Genomic DNA, 17,721 nt, shown 5'->3' with positions numbered 1-17,721 from the left:
CAGTCCCTGGAGGCTGGGGGTCCCTCAGAGGTGCCGGGGGCTGGGGTGCCCGTTGTGGTACAGCTTCTGTTTGATGTGCACCATGTTCCCGGTGGCCTCCTCGTACTGCCGGTGGTGACGCTTCCTCAGCTCCTTCAAGTTACAAAATTTCGGAATCCAGGACCAGGAGTTGTCTGGAAGGCAGGGAGGAGAGGGAAGGTGAGGGCTTGCAGGGACACCTGAAGGCAGAGCCACCCCTGAGGTCCCTCCAGGGCTGGGCAGGGACGGGAGCAGAGCTCGCTGTCCACCCTTGTCCTCCCTGCTGCCACCACCCCCAGTGGGAAATGGATTTGTAGAGAATTCCCAAAGCTTGGGAATTAATTCACCGCTCATTTTACACCTTAACTAGAAGAGCTTTCCAAAATAAGTGTATAGATATTAATTATTGGTGCATTAATACACTAATATATCAATATATCCATATATCAATACATCAATATATTCACATATTGACATATTGACATATTGGCATATGGGCATATTAATAAATAATAATTACTAATTGAAAATTGATAATTTATGCGCATTGATTTACAAATACAAATATTTATATTCATTCATTATTATAGTGACAATGTTGGTACCTTGTATATACCTCACTGTACACAACAAGCAATAAACAAAACCATCAGAGAAATTTTTTGTCCCGTTCAAGAGAGAGGGGGAAATGGATTTGTAGGGAATTCTCCAAGCCTGACAGAAGGCTCACACATCTGTGTGCAAACCTTGAGATAAGAAATGCCGATTTAGAAATGCCATGGAACAGGACAGACATTGCTGAGAGAGAAATGGAGCCAGAAACAAGTTTCAAAGGATGGCCTTGCAGATAAGCCTGGGAACTTTGGAGAAATAAAACTATTAAAAAAACACTGGAGGAGGAGCCACGAGGGGTAATTTTAGATTAATAACTTCAAGGCATTTGCAGCACGGTGTGGCTAAAGCTGACAGGCCAAGAAACATTGATTACTTGTTGTAATTAGGAAATCAGGATTGTGATGCTGTGAGCTACAACATCTGTATTGTGTCACCCTTCACGTGAGGCCAAAACCAAAATAAAAGCTTTTAAAACACCTCCCTGGGGCAGAAAAAGGCTTAATCCCACATCACCCTGTGCCCCAACACCTTTTTAACCCATTTTTTACCCACTAATTCCCCCCTCAGCCCAGGCACCTCTCCCTGCAGCAAGATTTCAGCTGCCCCCCACTGCCAGGAAAATTTTGCCTGATTCCAGCCCAAAACACAGAGTCCCAGAGAAGGACAGGGGGCACAGGAGGAGCTGCTGAGAATTTTAGACTTTCTGTGTTGAATTTAACCTAAAACGGTAAAAAAAACCCTCCAAAAATGAAATAATAAAGCAAAAAATGTGTGTGGCTTCAATAAGAGCGTGTAACATCACACAGCAGAAAACTTAAAGTTTAAAATTTTAAAATATAGTGATATATGTAAAATAAAATTTTAAAACAGTAACTAGGCCTTCTTCTTCACCTTCTTAGGTTTAAATAGTATTTTGTAACTAAATTTAAAAGTCCACATTATGAAATGCAAGTAGTTATTAAGTTAAAGGCAAAAATAATTCAAGTATCATTTGTTAATTAGGAAATTTTTCCTTTAGAAACCTTGTAAAGGTAAATACAAAACCATTTTATAACTTGTTAGTAAAATACTGTGGAACTCACAGCTTGTAAAACTGTAATAGAAATAAAAAACAATAAACATCTAAATCAAAACAAAAAACACAAAACAAAAAACAAAAATCAAAAAAACAGCAATAAAACCCAAAAACAAACCACCAAAAAAACCCAAAAACCAAACCAAACCATCAAAAAAATTCCCAAAAACCCACAGAAAACCTCCAAAAAAAACCCAAAAAAACCCAAAAAACCCAAAAAAAACCTACCAAAAAAACCCAATAAAAACTAAAACCAAACCAAACCATCAAAAAAAATCCCAAAAAACCCCAAAAAACCTCCAAAAAACCCCAAAAAACAAAACAAAAAAACCCCCAAAAGCAAACCACCAAAAAATTCAATACAAACCAAAAACCAAACCAAAACAAACACCAAAACAATTCCCAAAAAACCACAGAAAACCTCTAAAAATCTCCCCAAAAATCCCCAAAAAACCCAAAAAAACCCAAAAAACAAACTACCAAAAAACCCAACAAAAATCAAAAACCAAAACAAACCAAACCATCAAAAAAATTCCGAAAAAACCACAAAAAAACTCCAAAAAAACCCCCAAAAATCCCCAAAAAACCCAAAAAAACCAAAAAACAAACCACCAAAAAACCCAATAAAAACCAAAAACCAAACCAATACAAACCATCAAAAAATTCCCAAAAAACCACAAAAAAACTCCAAAAAACCCCCAAAAAATCCCCAAAAAACCAAAAATATACCAAAAAACAAACTACCAAAAAACCCAATAAAAACCAAAAACCAAACTGAAACAAACCACCAAAAAACCCCCCCAAAATCCCAAAAAAACCCCAAAACCAAACCACCAAAAAACCCAATAAGAACCAAAAACTTGGCCATTGTGGCCAAGCCTTTTCCCCCACGGGGCTGATGGCACAACTGAATAAAAACCTCTCCACGTCTGGTCAGGGATGAGGGGTGGAAAGGGATGGAAATGGAAATATGGAAATGGAAAAAGAAAAGGAAATATGAAAATGGAAATGGAAATATGGAAATGGAAACATGGAAATGGAAATGGAAATATGGAAATGGAAATGGAAATATGGAAATGGAAACATGGAAATGGAAATATGGAAATGGAAATATGGAAATATGGAAATGGAAATATGGAAATATGAAAACGGAAATATGGAAATGGAAATGGAAATATGGAAATGGAAATGGAAACATGGAAATGGAAATATGGAAATGGAAATATGGAAACATGAAAATGGAAATATGGAAATGGAAATGGAAATATGGAAATGGAAATGGAAACATGGAAATGGAAATATGGAAATGGAAATATGGAAACATGAAAATGGAAATATGGAAATGGAAATGGAAATATGGAAATGGAAATATGGAAATGAAAATATGGAAATATGGAAATGGAAATGGAAACATGGAAATGGAAATATGGAAATATGAAAATGGAAATATGGAAATACGGAAATGGAAATACTGAAATATGGAAATGGAAATATGGAAAAGGAAATATGGAAATGGAAATGGAAATATGGAAAAGGAAATATGGAAATGGAAATGGAAATATGGAAATGGAAATAATGGGGTGTCAGCTGGCACCCCGCAGATGTCTGTCACTGTCACTGCAGTGTCACAGCTTTACACAACCAGCACCAGGCTGCTCTCCCAGCAGCTAGGGAAAAAAAAAAAATCCAGCTTTTCCTGGGGGATTTTGGTGCGGCCTGAAGATGTTCTGCCCACAGAATTCCCACACCAACGTTCCTGCTCAGGTCACGGAATCCTGGAACACCCCAGGCTGGGAGCATCCAGAGCAAGGGGGATACAGAGGGCTGGAAAATCCCAGATTTGTGCCAGATCCAGGTGGAATAAAGCAGCAGCTTGGCCTTTTCCAGCTGCCCCAGGCTCCAGGGAGAGGGCAGCTGTGGAAGAGGTTTTACAGTGAGGTATGTGAGCCAGAGAGAAGTTTGAGAAGAGGATCCATGTTCACCCCTGAAGGAATTCTCTACCGAGGTCATTGACATAAAAACCAAGAAAAAAAGGATAAAGAAGAGAAACCTGCAGCTGCCTGCTCCAGTGAGCACTCGGTTTGTGTTTCCTGCCCAATGAGTGAAGTGTAGACTTGGGAGTTTTGTAGGAATGTTTGGTAAGAATGTGTGTGTAAAATAAAAATAGGCCTGAAGCCTTCTGAAAAGGGAGTGTGCTGCTTTGTATTGACTCTGTCTCAGCTGTGACAAGCAGGGGCTGAGAGAGGAGGAGGAGGAGGAAGAGGAGGAAAGGGAGGAAGAAGAGGAGGAGATGAGAAGAAGGAAGAGGAAGAGGAGAAGATGAGGAGGAAGATGAGGATGAGGAAGAAGAAGAGGAAGAGGAGAAGAGGAGGAGGAAGACGAGGAGGAGGAGGAGAAGAGGAGGAGGAAGACGACGAGGAGGAGGAGAAGGAAGATGACGAGGAGGAGGAGGAAGAGGAGACGATGAGAAGAAAGAGGAGAGGAAGAGAAGAAGATGCGAAGAAAGAGGAGAAGATGAGGAGGAAGAGGACAAGGAAGATGAGAAGAAGGAGGAGGAGGAAGAGGAGAAGATGAGAAGAAAGAGGAGAAGATGAGGAAGAAGAAAAGGAGGAAGAGGAGAAGATGAGGAAGATGAGGATGAGGAGGAAGAAGAGGAAGAGGAGAAGAGGAGGAGGAAGACGAGGAGGAGGAGGAGAAGAGGAGGAGGAAGACGACGAGGAGGAGGAGAAGGAAGATGACGAGGAGGAGGAGGAAGAGGAGACGATGAGAAGAAAGAGGAGAGGAAGAGAAGAAGATGCGAAGAAAGAGGAGAAGATGAGGAGGAAGAGGACAAGGAAGATGAGAAGAAGGAGGAGGAGGAAGAGGAGAAGATGAGAAGAAGGAGGAGGAGGAAGAGGAGGACGATGGGGAGGAGGAGCAGCACTCACCATAGCGCCGGCTGGTCCGCCAGGCGCGCACGGCGTAGTGCAGCACCCCGTCCATCCACACCAGGAACCAGCTGATGCAGAAGCCCAGCAGCAGCCCCAGCATCAGGTCGATCTCCTGCTTGGTGACGTTGTCAGTCACAAAGTAATTCTCCGAGGAGTCCACCACCGACTGGTCCCCGTCGTAGGGGATGACATAGTGCACGTGGTGCCTGGAAACGGGGCGGAAACGGGGAAGAAGTCAGTGCAGGTTCTTCTGTCAGGGTCAGCTTATCGGGACCCCAACAGAGTGGAAGTCCTTTTCCCAGCCCGTGCAGCAAAAGAAGGAGCCTGGAACGCGTCCGATCACGTTTCCAAGGTTGCTTATTTTCCCTTGTCTATAACATTCTTTCTCTGACCTGCCGATGTCCGTCCTGAAAGGAGGCCGTGGCCACCTGCCCCGAGCCCTGGGCAGTTCCCACCTTATAGACTCAAAACTACGTGTGTGTGTTTACAGTTTATTACCAGTTCCCATCGCCCATGGTAGACTGTGAATCTCTACCTTGAACCAACAGAAAAGTGTCACCATCACAGCAAGACATGGAGGGCAAGGAGAAGGAGAAGAAGGCCAGGACACGCCCAAATCCCTCCATCTTGACCCCCTGAATTATATTCTAAAAATCCTCAAATTCCTACTTTTCCACCCTACATTAATTCAAATATCACACTACACAAACCCTTGTGGCTTGTAATTCTTCATGCAAGGCTGGCAGTTTTTTCCACGGGCTAAAATCGCAGCCACAGGTGTTTTTGACTTCATGCCAAGGTCTCTGAGCCCCCTGCCAGGGTCTCGAGACAGCCAGGGCAGCCAGAGGGATGTCCTGGTCTCCGACATTCTCCTTTTGCCTTCCCTCCCCGTCCCTCCCTATCGGAAATCAGGCGACCCCTGACGAGAAGAAATGCGGATGTCTGCTCCAGGTCAGAAGGCGGAAGGATCCGCTTTTTTAAAACCATATTATATTACGTTCATATACTATTTAAAGAGAGACTGTCTCTGCTGCATCGGTCCGTGTCTCACAAACGGGACGGGACCCTGACTGGCTGCAGACTTAGGATTTATTGTCTGTATCATACAAGCAAAAAGCAAGAGACACAGGGAAATAACAACAAATCCAGAGCAGAGACCAGATGGCAGCCCATGCAAAGCCTTTTTCTACATATTCTTTGAACCAATAGCATAAAAGAAAAGGTGTAAAGTCATTATACTCTAACCAAGAAGAAAAGGACTCACGTGTGTTTAACATTAACAAAAGGACTTCTATGAACCTCAAACAATACACAATAATTTGTTATTTAAGATTGAAACTTCTATATTTGCAATGCATGTATCTAGGACTTCTCACATCTTGAGCTATCAATAAGTGCTTGTTCTTTCTTGTTCCTTATGATAGATATAAATGTATTCACTTGGTTCTTAACTTCCTAGCTTCCCATGAGAAGATTTTGAAATTTCCCAGCCTTTCTGAGCTTTACGTCTACTTTCTGGGGCCTTTTTACGCATTCTGAAGTCTTTTACCTTTTTATATTCCTACAAGTATCCTATTCTACTTACTCACTTCTTACTCACCTCTCCAACTAACTCAAACCCGTGACTGCTGAGAGCCCGAGCCACAGCTGGATCCCACTGCTCACTGACCCCAAACAACCTTCACCAGGATCCAACCCAGCCATCACTGCGGGTGAACAATCTCCACACCACGTTCCACGTGGGGAGAACAGAGGAGCAGGGATAAAGATTGTTTTCTCTTCTCCTGAGAGACAGAAGGATGTCTGTCTGCCCAGAGGACGGGAATGTCACATCTCCCACCGTCCCCAGCAGCAGAAAGGCTGGCCTGGCTTTTTTGTGCTGCTGCCAGCAGAGAGGAAAGCATAAAAAGGGAGGGAAAACACAAAAATCTCTGAGCTCAGGCTCAAATTAAAGAAAAACAAAAACAAAATAACCCAACAAACAAACAAACAAACAAAACCACCAACCCCCCCCCAAAAACAACAACAAAAACAACCAAACAAAAAAGACCCAAAACAAAACCTAAAACAAAAACCAAAACAAGCAAACAGACAGACAAACAAAAAACAACCCAAAAAAAAAAAAAAAAACCAAAAAAAAAAAAAACAAAAAAAAAATCCCCAAACTGTCCTGGGTTGGCTATATGATGTATCTTATTTTGATATATGATGTATTGTGTTTTGACAACTTTTCTCCCAAAATTCCTTCATTACCTGAAGCTGTAATTGGGAGAATCACCCCCAATATGCAAATGGACCAAACTTATAAAAATATAGAAACCTGTGACCCTGTGGTCCATTTTTGGGGGATTTCTTCTGCTCTAAATGTACCTGAAGGCCCTTCGATAAATATAAAAAAAATGCTTTTTAAAATGTTATATTATATTATATTATATTACTATAATATAATAATATCTATTATAAAATATAATGTTTAATTATAATATATATAATAATTATAAGTTGTGAGATACATTTAGAATTAATTTTTTTAAAAATCAACCAAAAAACCAAACAAAAAAAAACTCCCAAAAAACAAGCAAGCAAGCAAGAAATAAATATGAAAACCTCAAGCCATATTTCATCCTAAACTCAGAGTCTAAATCCTTTAAAGTATGGGGAGATGATACAACTCCCTCAGCAGAATTCTGGGCTGGGCCGCAGAACCCACGGCTCCGTGCCATCAAACCTAATCTTTGTTTGAGATCTGACACATTCTCTCCAAGTTTTCAGTCACATTGCAAAATTCTGAGAGGATGAAAGGCAGATTCTCCTCCTCTCTTACACTAACCCCAGGGCCTAGAAACAGCAGGACTTGATTGGAGCAAAGGTGGAGCTGCTGGCCCTGCCCAGGTGGGCACTGCTGGCACTGTCCCTGTCCCAGGTGGGCACTGTCCCTGTCCCTGTCCCTGCCCAGGTGGGCACTGGTGGAGCTGTCCCTGTCCCTGTCCAGGTGGGCACTGGTGGAGCTGTCCCTGTCCCTGTCCCAGGTGGGCACTGCTGGCACTGTCCCTGTCCCTGTCCAGGTGGGCACTGGAGGAGCTGTCCCTGTCCCTGTCCCTGCCCAGGTGGGCACTGGTGGAGCTGTCCCTGTCCCTGTCCCAGGTGGGCACTGGTGGAGCTGTCCCTGTCCCTGTCCCAGGTGGGCACTGCTGGCACTGTCCCTGTCCCTGTCCCAGCTGGGCACTGGTGGAGCTGTCCCTGTCCCTGTCCCTGCCCAGGTGGGCACTGGTGGAGCTGTCCCTGTCCCTGTCCCAGGTGGGCACTGCTGGCACTGTCCCTGTCCCTGTCCCAGGTGGGCACTGGTGGAGCTGTCCCTGTCCCTGTCCCAGGTGGGCACTGGTGGAGCTGTCCCTGTCCCTGTCCCTGCCCAGGTGGGCACTGGAGGAGCTGTCCCTGTCCCTGTCCCTGCCCAGGTGGGCACTGGTGGAGCTGTCCCTGTCCAGGTGGGCACTGCTGGCACTGTCCCTGTCCCTGTCCAGGTGGGCACTGCTGGCACTGTCCCTGTCCCTGCCCAGGTGGGCACTGCTGGCACTGTCCCTGTCCAGGTGGGCACTGCTGGCACTGTCCCTGTCCCTGCCCAGGTGGGCACTGGTGGAGCTGTCCCTGTCCTGGTGGGCACTGCTGGCACTGTCCCTGTCCCTGCCCAGGTGGGCACTGGTGGAGCTGTCCCTGTCCTGGTGGCACTGTCCCTGCCACAGGTGGGCACTGGTGGAGCTGTCCCTGCCACAGGTGGGCACTGCTGGCACTGTCCCTGTCCCTGCCCAGGTGGGCACTGGTGGAGCTGTCCCTGTCCCAGGAGTGACCACGCACCCACCCAGGTGATGCCCATCCCCACGTGCCCTCCACCAGCACAGCCCTGGCACACCAGTGCCCCCAGTTCAGGCAGCCGGGGCTGTGCCAGCGCTGCCCGGTGTCCCCAGCACCGCGTCCCCGTGTCCCTGTCCCTGTCCCTCCCCAGGCACGGCCCCGCTCCCACTCGCGGAGCCGAGCGAGGCAATCGCCGGGGGCTCTGAATATTCATGAGGTGCAGGTTGCTCGCTAATCACGCCTGAGAAACGTCCAAATATTGACACAAACAAAGCTCCGCTCGAAGGAGCCCTCTGAAAACAGCCCTAATGGGGGCCACCTGCACCAGCTCCCGCTGAGCCGGGCTCGGGGCTGGCACGGGGCTGGCACCGGCTCCGGGGTGGCAAGCAGCCCCTCCAGCCCCCACTGCCACCCGGGGAAAGGGAAGGGACACGAGGTGCCAGCGCTGGTGGCAGGGGGCTGAGGGCAGCCCTGCCCCTGGTTTGGATCAGGATTTTCCCTCTGCTGGCGCTGGGAAATGCGGGGGCAGGGGCTGCAGGAGGGTCGGGGGTGCCCAGAAGGAAGGGGAGGGCTCCCATGACCACAGCCAAGCACTTCCCGTGTTCCAATGCCACCAAATCCTGCACACATGTCCCACTGTCCCCAAATCCCTGCACACATCTCCCATGTCCCCAAATCCCTGCACACATCCCCAAATCCCTGCACACATCTCCCATTGTCCCCAAATCCCTGCACACATCTCCCGTGTCCCATGTTCCCCAAATCCCTGCACACATCTTCCATGTCCCATGTTCCCCAAATCCCTGCACACATCTTCCATGTCCCACTGTCCCCAAATCCCTGCACACATCTCCCATGTCCCCAAATCCCTGCACACATCTCCCATGTCCCCAAATCCCTGCACACATCTGCCATGTCCCATGTTCCCCAAATCCCTGCACACATCTCCCATGTCCCCAAAGCCCTGCACACATCTCCCATGTCCCCAAATCCCTGCACACATCTCCCATGTCCCATGTTCCCCAAATCCCTGCACACATCTCCCATGTCCCCAAATCCCTGCACACATCTCCCACATCCCATTGTCCCCAGATCCCTGTGACAGAGGTGCCACACGTGGCCCTCACCAGCCAAACCCAGGGTCTGCCCGTGATTATTTACAAGAAAAGGACAAAACAAATAATTCCCGAGGGCCAAATCCTGGACAGCTCCAGCTGCTGCCAGGTTAACCCTGTGCCCGAGCTGTGCCCACCCTCGGGGGATCCCAGAACACCCCGAGCTGTGCCCACCTTTAGGATATCCCAAAACACCCCGAGCTGTGCCCACCTTTAGGATATCCCAAAACACCCCGAGCTGTGCCCACCTTTAGGATATCCCAGAACACCCCGAGCTGTGCCCACCTTTAGGATATCCCAGAACACCCCGAGCTGTGCCCACCTTTAGGATATCCCAGAACACCCCGAGCTGTGCCCACCTTTAGGATATCCCAGAACACCCCGAGCTGTGCCCACCTTTAGGATATCCCAGAACACCCCGAGCTGTGCCCACCTTTAGGATATCCCAGAACACCCCGAGCTGTGCCCACCTTTAGGATATCCCAGAACACCCCGAGCTGTGCCCACCTTTAGGATATCCCAGAACACCCCGAGCTGTGCCCACCTTTAGGATATCCCAAAAAACCCCGAGCTGTGCCCACCTTTAGGATATCCCAGAACACCCCGAGCTGTGCCCACCTTTAGGATATCCCAGAACACCCCGAGCTGTGCCCACCTTTAGGATATCCCAAAAAACCCCGAGCTGTGCCCACCCTGGCTGTGCTGGAGCTTCCACACAAATTCCAGGGACAGAAATTCCAGCACAGCCGGGCCAGGAACTCCCGCTCTGCTGCCACCCGGCTCAGGTGACAGACAGACAGACAGACAGACAGAGGTCTGTGTGTCTGCGCACGTGTCCCCGTGCCGGGCTGTGGCACAGGGGGAGAAGCTCCAGCGCTGCTCTCGCCTGTCCCCAGCGCTATTGTCCCCTGCGGTGACCTTGTGTGAGCGCCGCTGCTGCAGCCACAGCGCGGCTCGGGAAAGCCACGGGGTGTTTGAGGCACACGCGGGGACAGCGACAGCGACGGGGACAGCGACAGGGACAACGATGGGGATGGGGACAGGGATGGGGACAGGGATGGGGATGGGGACGGGAATGGGGGACAGTGATGGGGATGGGGACAGGGATGGGGACAGGGATAGGGACAGCGATGGGGACAGCGACAGGGACAGGGACAGGGATGGGGACAGCGACAGGGACGAGGACAACGGTAGGGACAGGGACAGCGACAGGGACGGGGATGTGAACAGAGACAGAGACAGGGAGAGGGCCAGGGATGGGGGACAGCGACAGGGCCAGGGATGGGGGACAAGGACGGGGACAGGGAGGCGCCGATGCTCCGGCTCAGCCCGGCTCCCTGCCGGGCAGGTGGCAGTGGCAGCCGCGTCACATCTCCCGGGCTCACGCTGCAGCTGCCACGTCCTGGCCGGCCCGAGCCCTTCCCCGTGGCCAGCTGCAGCGGGATTTGGGGCAGCCGGGCTCGTGCGGCCCCCGGGCGGGGCTGGAGCGAGGCAGAGCCGCCCTGTCCCCAGCCCTGCCCGACCTTGCGGCCGTTCTCAGCTCCCCGAGCAGCCCCAGGCTCGCAGGGCCGGTCCCAGCACGGCCAGTGGGCACAGCAGGGTGGTGGCACCACCGAGAACATCTCGCTGCTCCTGGTCCTGCTGGGAACACGGCGCTGGCACAGCTGCCGGGAGCCCAGGGAAGGGCTGGTAGTCGCCAGCACCGGGCAAGAACATCCACAGAGGGTCTGGGCACAGGGGGGTCTCCAGAGTGGCTGGGAAAGGAGCAAACAGAGGAGGAAGGTCCCTCGTGTCCCTCCTGCCAGCAGTGCCACCTTCCCCAGTGATCGCAGCATCAGGGCAGGGCCCTGGCCGGCAGCCTCCTCACATTGCTGTGCCCAGCCCGGGGCATGGCAGCGTCCCCAGGCTCTGCTCTCAGGACAGCTCCCTTCCCTCCCGGGCAGAGCCTGGGGAGAGCAGCGCTGGAGCATCCCCAGGGCAGCAGAGCTGTCCCCAGGCCGGCCGGGCTCTGCTGCAGGCTGCTGGCACCCCGGGGACACTCCTGACACTGCTCCCGGCCCTTCCCAGCCCTGCTCCTGGGGGGTAAGGACTCGGCCAAGGTCACCCAGAAGGTCAGCGGCAAGGAGGAAACACACCGGAGCTCGGGAGGGCCCCGTTCTCTCCAGAGCAGCCACCTGGGAGCCCCCGCGGCTGTTTCGGTGGCTCCTCGCTCTGTCCAGGCGTCATCTGCTCCCTCCAGCTCCCCTGCCTCCCCCACGGACGCCCTTTGGTGTTTTTGCTGTGCATGACATCACCCAGCTCCTGATCTGCTCCCTTCCACGGAGACCCTTTGCTGCCCGGGACGGAGCAGCGGGTCAGTCCCGGCCAGCCCTGCCCTCCCCGGGGACAGCCCAGCCCAGGGACGGAGGCAGAGCGGGCTGAGAGCCCGGCAGGGGCTCCGCACAGCCTGGATGCCTCCAGGGCATGGGGAGTGCCAGGCTCCCCGGGGATCGAGGCAGGGAGCGTGGCTGTCACCCCTGGCTGTCACCCCTGGCTGTCACCCCTGGCTGTCACCCCTGGCTGAGGCAGATGAGACAGAGGAGCTGTCCCTGTCACACCCAGGCTCACTCCAGCTGCCAGCCCTGGCTCTGTGCTCAGGTTCTCCCTCCAGCCCAGCCCAGCTCCCCTTCCCCAGCAGAGTTTTCCCAGCTCTGGGTGCTCTCCCATGGCCTGGGGATGCTGGCAGCTCTGCCCTCCTCCCTCTGCTGCTCTGGAGCAGGGAAAACCCGGGCCCAGCCCGATGGTGACACCTCACCTGCACAGGGGAGGACATTTGTCACCCTCAGAGCCCAGGGGAACGTCCAGCTCGGCCACCAGAGCAGGGACGCTCCACAGCAAAGGCTCACTCAGCCCAGGCTCACTCAGACTGCAAACAGAGGCTCAGGGCCACCTAAAAAATTGCAAATATGGGCCAGGGCAGCCTGAGCAGCTGCAGGCAGCCCCAGCTCCCCACAGCCCAGGGCTCCAGGCCCTGCAGCCACTCCAACCCTGCACAGCACAGGTGTCACAGCTCCCTCTTGGTTCTCACAGCTCCCATCTGACTTCAAAAGCACCTCCCGGACCCTCTCAGCTCAGCAAATCACTCCTGGCATGGAATGACAACAGCCCCAGGGCCCCTGAGCCACAGGGAAGGGTGAAGGTGGGGGTCAGCCCCCAGCAGCACTGGACATGGGGCTGCTTTCCTTCCCCACTGTCTTGGTCCTTCCCAGCCACTGCAAACACGCTGAATGCTTAAAAACACGGCAAAAATAACGTACAGCACTCCTTGTACCCATCCTGGGACCTGCCTGGAGGGCCAGAATCCCTCAGAGGGAAGAAGAGGGCAAGGCACAGCCCTGCCCACCAGGACAGAGCCCAGGCACGGCCTCCCTGGGCCTCAGGAGCTCCTGGCCGTGCCCCTGGGTGACTCCAGTGGCCCCAGAGCCCCCAGAACCTGGGCACAGCCTGGGCACAGCTGGTGCTGCTGCCTGCCAGCCTCTCCAGGGAGCAACAGCAGGTCCAGCTGGAGCTGGACGTGGGGACAGGGACCAGGGACTCCCAAAGTGGAGCTGGGAACACTGGGAACACTGGGAACACTCCAGTGCCAGGGGAGCGGGGATCCAGGCTGAGGAGGCACCAGGAGAGCCCGGCAGGGCTCAGCTCCCCTTCCCAAGCAGAGGCAGCAGAGCTTTCCCAGCTGTGGGTGCTCTCCCACGGCCCGGGGGTGCTGCCACATCCCCGGGCACAGCTGGGACACAGAGCCAGCCCTCCCTGCCCACAGCCAGCACCTCTGGGGCAGCTCCAGCCCCTCGAGCCCAGAGCAGATTCAGCTCCTCCTGGAGAGCACATCCAGGGCCAGGCACTCCCACCCAGCCTGGGTGCCTGGACAATTCCACCCAGACTGGGTCCTCTCTGATGCCCTGAGGAAGGAGATGACCAGGAGAGGAGAGGACAGGAGGGAAAACATTTCTGAATGAATTATTGGGTCTGCCTGATACTGTGACCCAGGCTGGGGCAGGAGGGAGATCATTAATTGCAGCAGCTCAGCCCGCTGCACATCAATCTTCCTTCATCCCAATTCCTCCTTCCCTTCCATTTCTGCAACATTTCCTGATTTTCCCCACTCCTCGCTGCACCACACTGAGCTGCAGCCAGCTCCCTCCTCCGAGGACTCCCTCTGCTTGTTGGCAAATTAAGTTCTTCATCAGTGCTGACAAGAGGCTCCAGGACACAGCCCTGCCTGGGGAGCAGCTCCTGCCCCAGGGCCGGGCTCGGGGCTCCTGGGCAGCTCACAGAGGGGACAGGCCACGTCCAGCCTGGGCTCCAAACGCTGCCACGGGGGCAGCAGGTCAGGGCACAGCTCAGCACGAGTGGCACAGCACAGGGAGCGCCTGGGAATCTCCTGGTCAGGGAGGAGCAGCTCGGAGCCAACGCGCAGAGGTTCCTGAGCTGCTTCTGTTGGCAAGAGCCACTGCTCCCACATACCTGAGGCAAGGGATAAACTTTGCTTTTTGCCCCCTCTCACGTCCAAGCTCAGCAGTTTGGAAGGATTTTTGCGCACTTTCGAGGAAACGACCCAGTGGTGTTTGTGGAGAGTGCCACGGCCAATTTATCTGCCTCAAGAGCATCTCTGCAGGCACAGAGGCAGAGCACAGAGGGGTGCCCCTGCCACCTCCCCAGCCTTGGGCACAGGGGACACTCAGCCAAGCCACCAGCGAGACCTGACACTCCTCAGCCACTCCAGACATTACAGCCCATGACCAGCAGCCCGTTTTCACAGCACTGAAGCAAGCTGTGACGAGTAAAAAGGAAAACTAGTGGAAGAAGCAGAGGAAAACTCTCAAACCAGCGGAAAACATCAAGAAAGAAACAGCTCAGAAAAAGCAAATCCTCGCCAAAGCCAAGTGGAAGACAGTGTGGAAGTCTTTTGCCCACAGCCTCTCAAAGAGGGAGATGCCCCAGGAGCTGAGGGTGCTGCCACCTCCCCCAGGCCTGGCTGCTCCTGGCCCTGGAGGTGCTGCTGCTGCTGCCTCCTCTGCTGCTCTGTCCCAGGAGGCTGAGGAGGAGCCGTGGGGAGGAAGGCAAAGCACTGTCTCTTCTCCAAGCCAAGCGCATCCCAGCTCCCAGCTCCCGCTCCAGCGACACCAGAGGGAGGTGACACCTGGGAGACAGGACACAGCTGGCTCCAGAGGCAGCTCCAAGAGGAGGAAAGCTCAAACCTGAAGGCTGCATGTGGCAAGGGAGGGCTCTCCCAGCGTGTCCTTTAGCTGGCACAGCCTCACGCTGCTTTCCTCCCCCACAGGCAAGAAACTCTCCCGCAGGCAGTGAGTAACCAGGCACAGGAGGGGAACCAGGCCTCCGGGAGAGCAGCACGAGGAGCACCAGCAGCAGTCCCACAGAGAAAGGCGAAATCCACCTCCCCAGAGCCCAGCCCTGGGCCTGAACGGATTCCAGAGCAGGCAGAGCCCAGTTTCAAGCTGAGCACTTCAGGGATAACGCACGAGAGCGATGTTGTTCAGGAGGATGAAGCATCGCCAAGAGGCACGGAGGGAAGCAGGTATTTGTCCAGGCATAAACTTGTGCACAGCAGAGGCACCGCTCCTGGCACAGCGTCCTGCCCGACGCTCCTGGCTCACCCAAAAGCTCAGCCCAGCCTCCTCAGTGTGCTGGGTCCAGGAGGAAAAGCCACAGGGAATTAAAATCTGATCGAAGATTGATCGCAAAGCCTCCAAGCGACTCTGTCCTAGGCGGCCACGTTCCAGCCTGGACAGGGATCCTCTCATTCCTCCAAGCCCCATTCCATTTATGAGCCACACAAGCACCACCAACTGCAACACCCAGACCACAAACAGGCTGGGGAAACACCACGGCCCAACTGACAACAAAAGGCAAATTGACAAACGTTTAAATCAAAGTTACTCACTCTCCCGGGGCTCCCAATGCCTGTACACAAAGGAAAATGCACTTCCAAGCCCACAGAAAACTCTTCTTCCAGAAAAAAACCACAACCCCCACCACCCCCCCTCACCCTGTTCATGCAGGAGCTGCTGAGGAAGGTGAGACACAGCCAGAATGCAAAAATGGTAGCCCAGCTCCCAGGCAGCAGCTCCCTGTCCCTGGTCACCTCCTCCCCGGGGAGCCACGGTGGGAAGGGGCTGGGGGCAGGGCAGGGGAGATGCTCTGCAGGTAACTCACCTTCCACAGTTGCAGTGACAAACTCGGTCCTCCCCTCTGAGATGCGGTAGGATGTAATTGTGAAATCTGTCCAACAACGCATTCATGTCCATCAAGCAAGCTATTGCCTGTAAGAGCCCACAACCAAGGCATCTGGTCAACTCTGGATGGTGGAATAAAACATTGACTCCAGTTTGATTGCCAGAGACTGAAGCAGTCATCAAGAAAAGAATCTTTGCTGCTCGCCGGGGCACACACACATGCACACACACACACACACACACACACACACACACTCAGAGGTGCACAGGCTGAGGGACAGAGCGGGGGGAAGGTGGAAAGGAGGCGGGAGTGCGGGGGGGGTGGGGGGGGACCATGGAGGGGAGGGAGATAAGCAAAAATCTCTTACCATAACGATAGAGGCGCCCAGGATCATGAAAATCATGGTGTTTGCATTCATGGACATCAAGAGGGAATGGCCAGCGGTCGGGTCCGTGCGCCCCCAGCCCGCGGAGGGCGAGCGGCGGCCGCGCTATTCCGCAGAGCCGAGCGCGGGGCGCATCGCGCTCGCTGCCCGCACGCTGCGGTGCGGCGGGGGGCGGCGGGGCGGCGGGGCGCCCCCCGCGCACACACACGCACTCCCCCGTGCCGGGGATGCCGCGGGCTCCCGCGCCCTGCCCGCTTTATATTTTTATTATTCTAGGACGAATGTGACAGGTAAAAAAAAAAAAATTTTAAAATAAAAATAATGAAAAAAATAAATAAATATTAAAAAAATATATTAAAAATAGAAAAAAATTAAAAATGAAAATAATAATAATAATAATTCCACACCCGCCGCTGGCCCCGGGCTCCCCCCGGCCGCGGTGGCGGCGGGTGCGCGGCTCCGGGAGCGGGCACACGCCGGTGCAAGCACAGCCTTCATGCAGCAACTGGGAAGCGAGGCAGCCAAACCCGGGGTGGGGGGGAGAGGCTGGGGGAGGAGGAGGCAGGCTGCAAAAAAATCACCCACTCCGGGGGAGCCTCATCGCATCCTCTCCGCCGACCCTCCCCAAAATCATCCCCGCTGCCGAGCGCTGCCAAATAAAAATCGGGAAAAAAAAAAAAATACCCCAGCCCGCAAATCACCGCGCCCACACTCACACCTCCCCCCCACCCCCCCCCAAAAAAAAAAAAAAAAAAAAAAAAAAAAAATCAGCCCCACAAACCCTCCCGGCTCGGGGCTGCGCTGTCCCCGCCGGCAGCCCCCGGCCCAGCCCCTCCCGGGCGCCGCCGGCCGGCCCCGCTCGGGGGAGGGATGCGGGATGCAGGGGAGGGATGCGGGATGCAGCGAGGGGGAAGATGCGCCCAGGCAGCGCCGGCCGCCCCCTCCCCACCCCGGGCATTTACCTACGTGGGGAGGCGCTGCTCCGGGAGCGGCTCATGGCGAGCGGCGGCTCCAGCTCTGCGGGCCGGCCCTGCGGGGCTCCCCCCGCCCCGCAGCCGCACGCCGAGCCCCGGCAGCGGCGCTTGGCCGCGTTTCCAGTGCCACACGCCATCCTCACCCCGCCCTTCCTCCGCCCGGGGTCGGCCCCGGCCCCTCGCGGCCCCGCCGGGCCCCCCCGCCCTCCCTGCGCCCGGGGGTGCGGGCGCGGCCGGGGGTGCGAGCCCCGGGCTCCGCCGCGCCCCCGCGCATCCCTCGGCGCCTCCTCCGCCGGCTCGGCCCGCACGGAACGCGGGGACCTTGCGGGGGTCCCGGCCCCGAACCCGAAGGGCTCCCGAGGGAGGCAGCGGAGCCTCCCGGAGCGGGGAGCAAATCCCACCCCGGCCGCAAATCCTCCCTGGCGTGGCCCCCCGGGAAAGGCCGGGGTGATGCAGAGAGACCCCGGCACTGTTGTGACACAAAGAACTTTGTCCCGTCTCTGTCCCTAAGGCCGAGGAAAGGGTC

General features: G+C 54.1%; 1 protein-coding gene across 4 annotated transcripts; it reads right to left on the bottom strand.

The window, feature by feature from the left end:
- Window positions 1-17,474, bottom strand: TMEM240 (transmembrane protein 240). Of its 4 annotated transcripts, XM_068171729.1 has the most exons (5): window positions 17,184-17,362; window positions 16,204-16,493; window positions 15,816-15,922; window positions 4,636-4,844; window positions 23-173 (listed from the first exon to the last, which is right to left on the bottom strand). In XM_068171729.1, exons 2-5 carry the CDS (start codon window positions 16,258-16,260, stop codon window positions 25-27), a joined length of 522 nt encoding a protein of 173 aa, XP_068027830.1. In that variant the 5' UTR covers window positions 16,261-16,493; window positions 17,184-17,362; the 3' UTR covers window positions 23-24. The 4 variants fall into 4 exon arrangements, with proteins under 4 accessions (XP_068027831.1, XP_068027830.1, XP_068027833.1 ...); XM_068171730.1 differs by lacking the exon at window positions 16,204-16,493 and having other exon boundaries at window positions 1-173; window positions 17,184-17,474; XM_068171732.1 differs by lacking the exon at window positions 16,204-16,493 and having other exon boundaries at window positions 17,188-17,362.
- Window positions 17,475-17,721: the final 247 nt, after the last annotated feature.

The sequence above is a fragment of the Anomalospiza imberbis genome, chromosome 23 (assembly GCF_031753505.1).
Source record: "Anomalospiza imberbis isolate Cuckoo-Finch-1a 21T00152 chromosome 23, ASM3175350v1, whole genome shotgun sequence".
Taxonomy (NCBI): Eukaryota; Metazoa; Chordata; class Aves; order Passeriformes; family Viduidae; genus Anomalospiza; species Anomalospiza imberbis.
The sequence above is the reverse complement of the archived record's forward strand: the minus strand, read 5'-3'. Positions and strand labels throughout refer to the sequence as shown.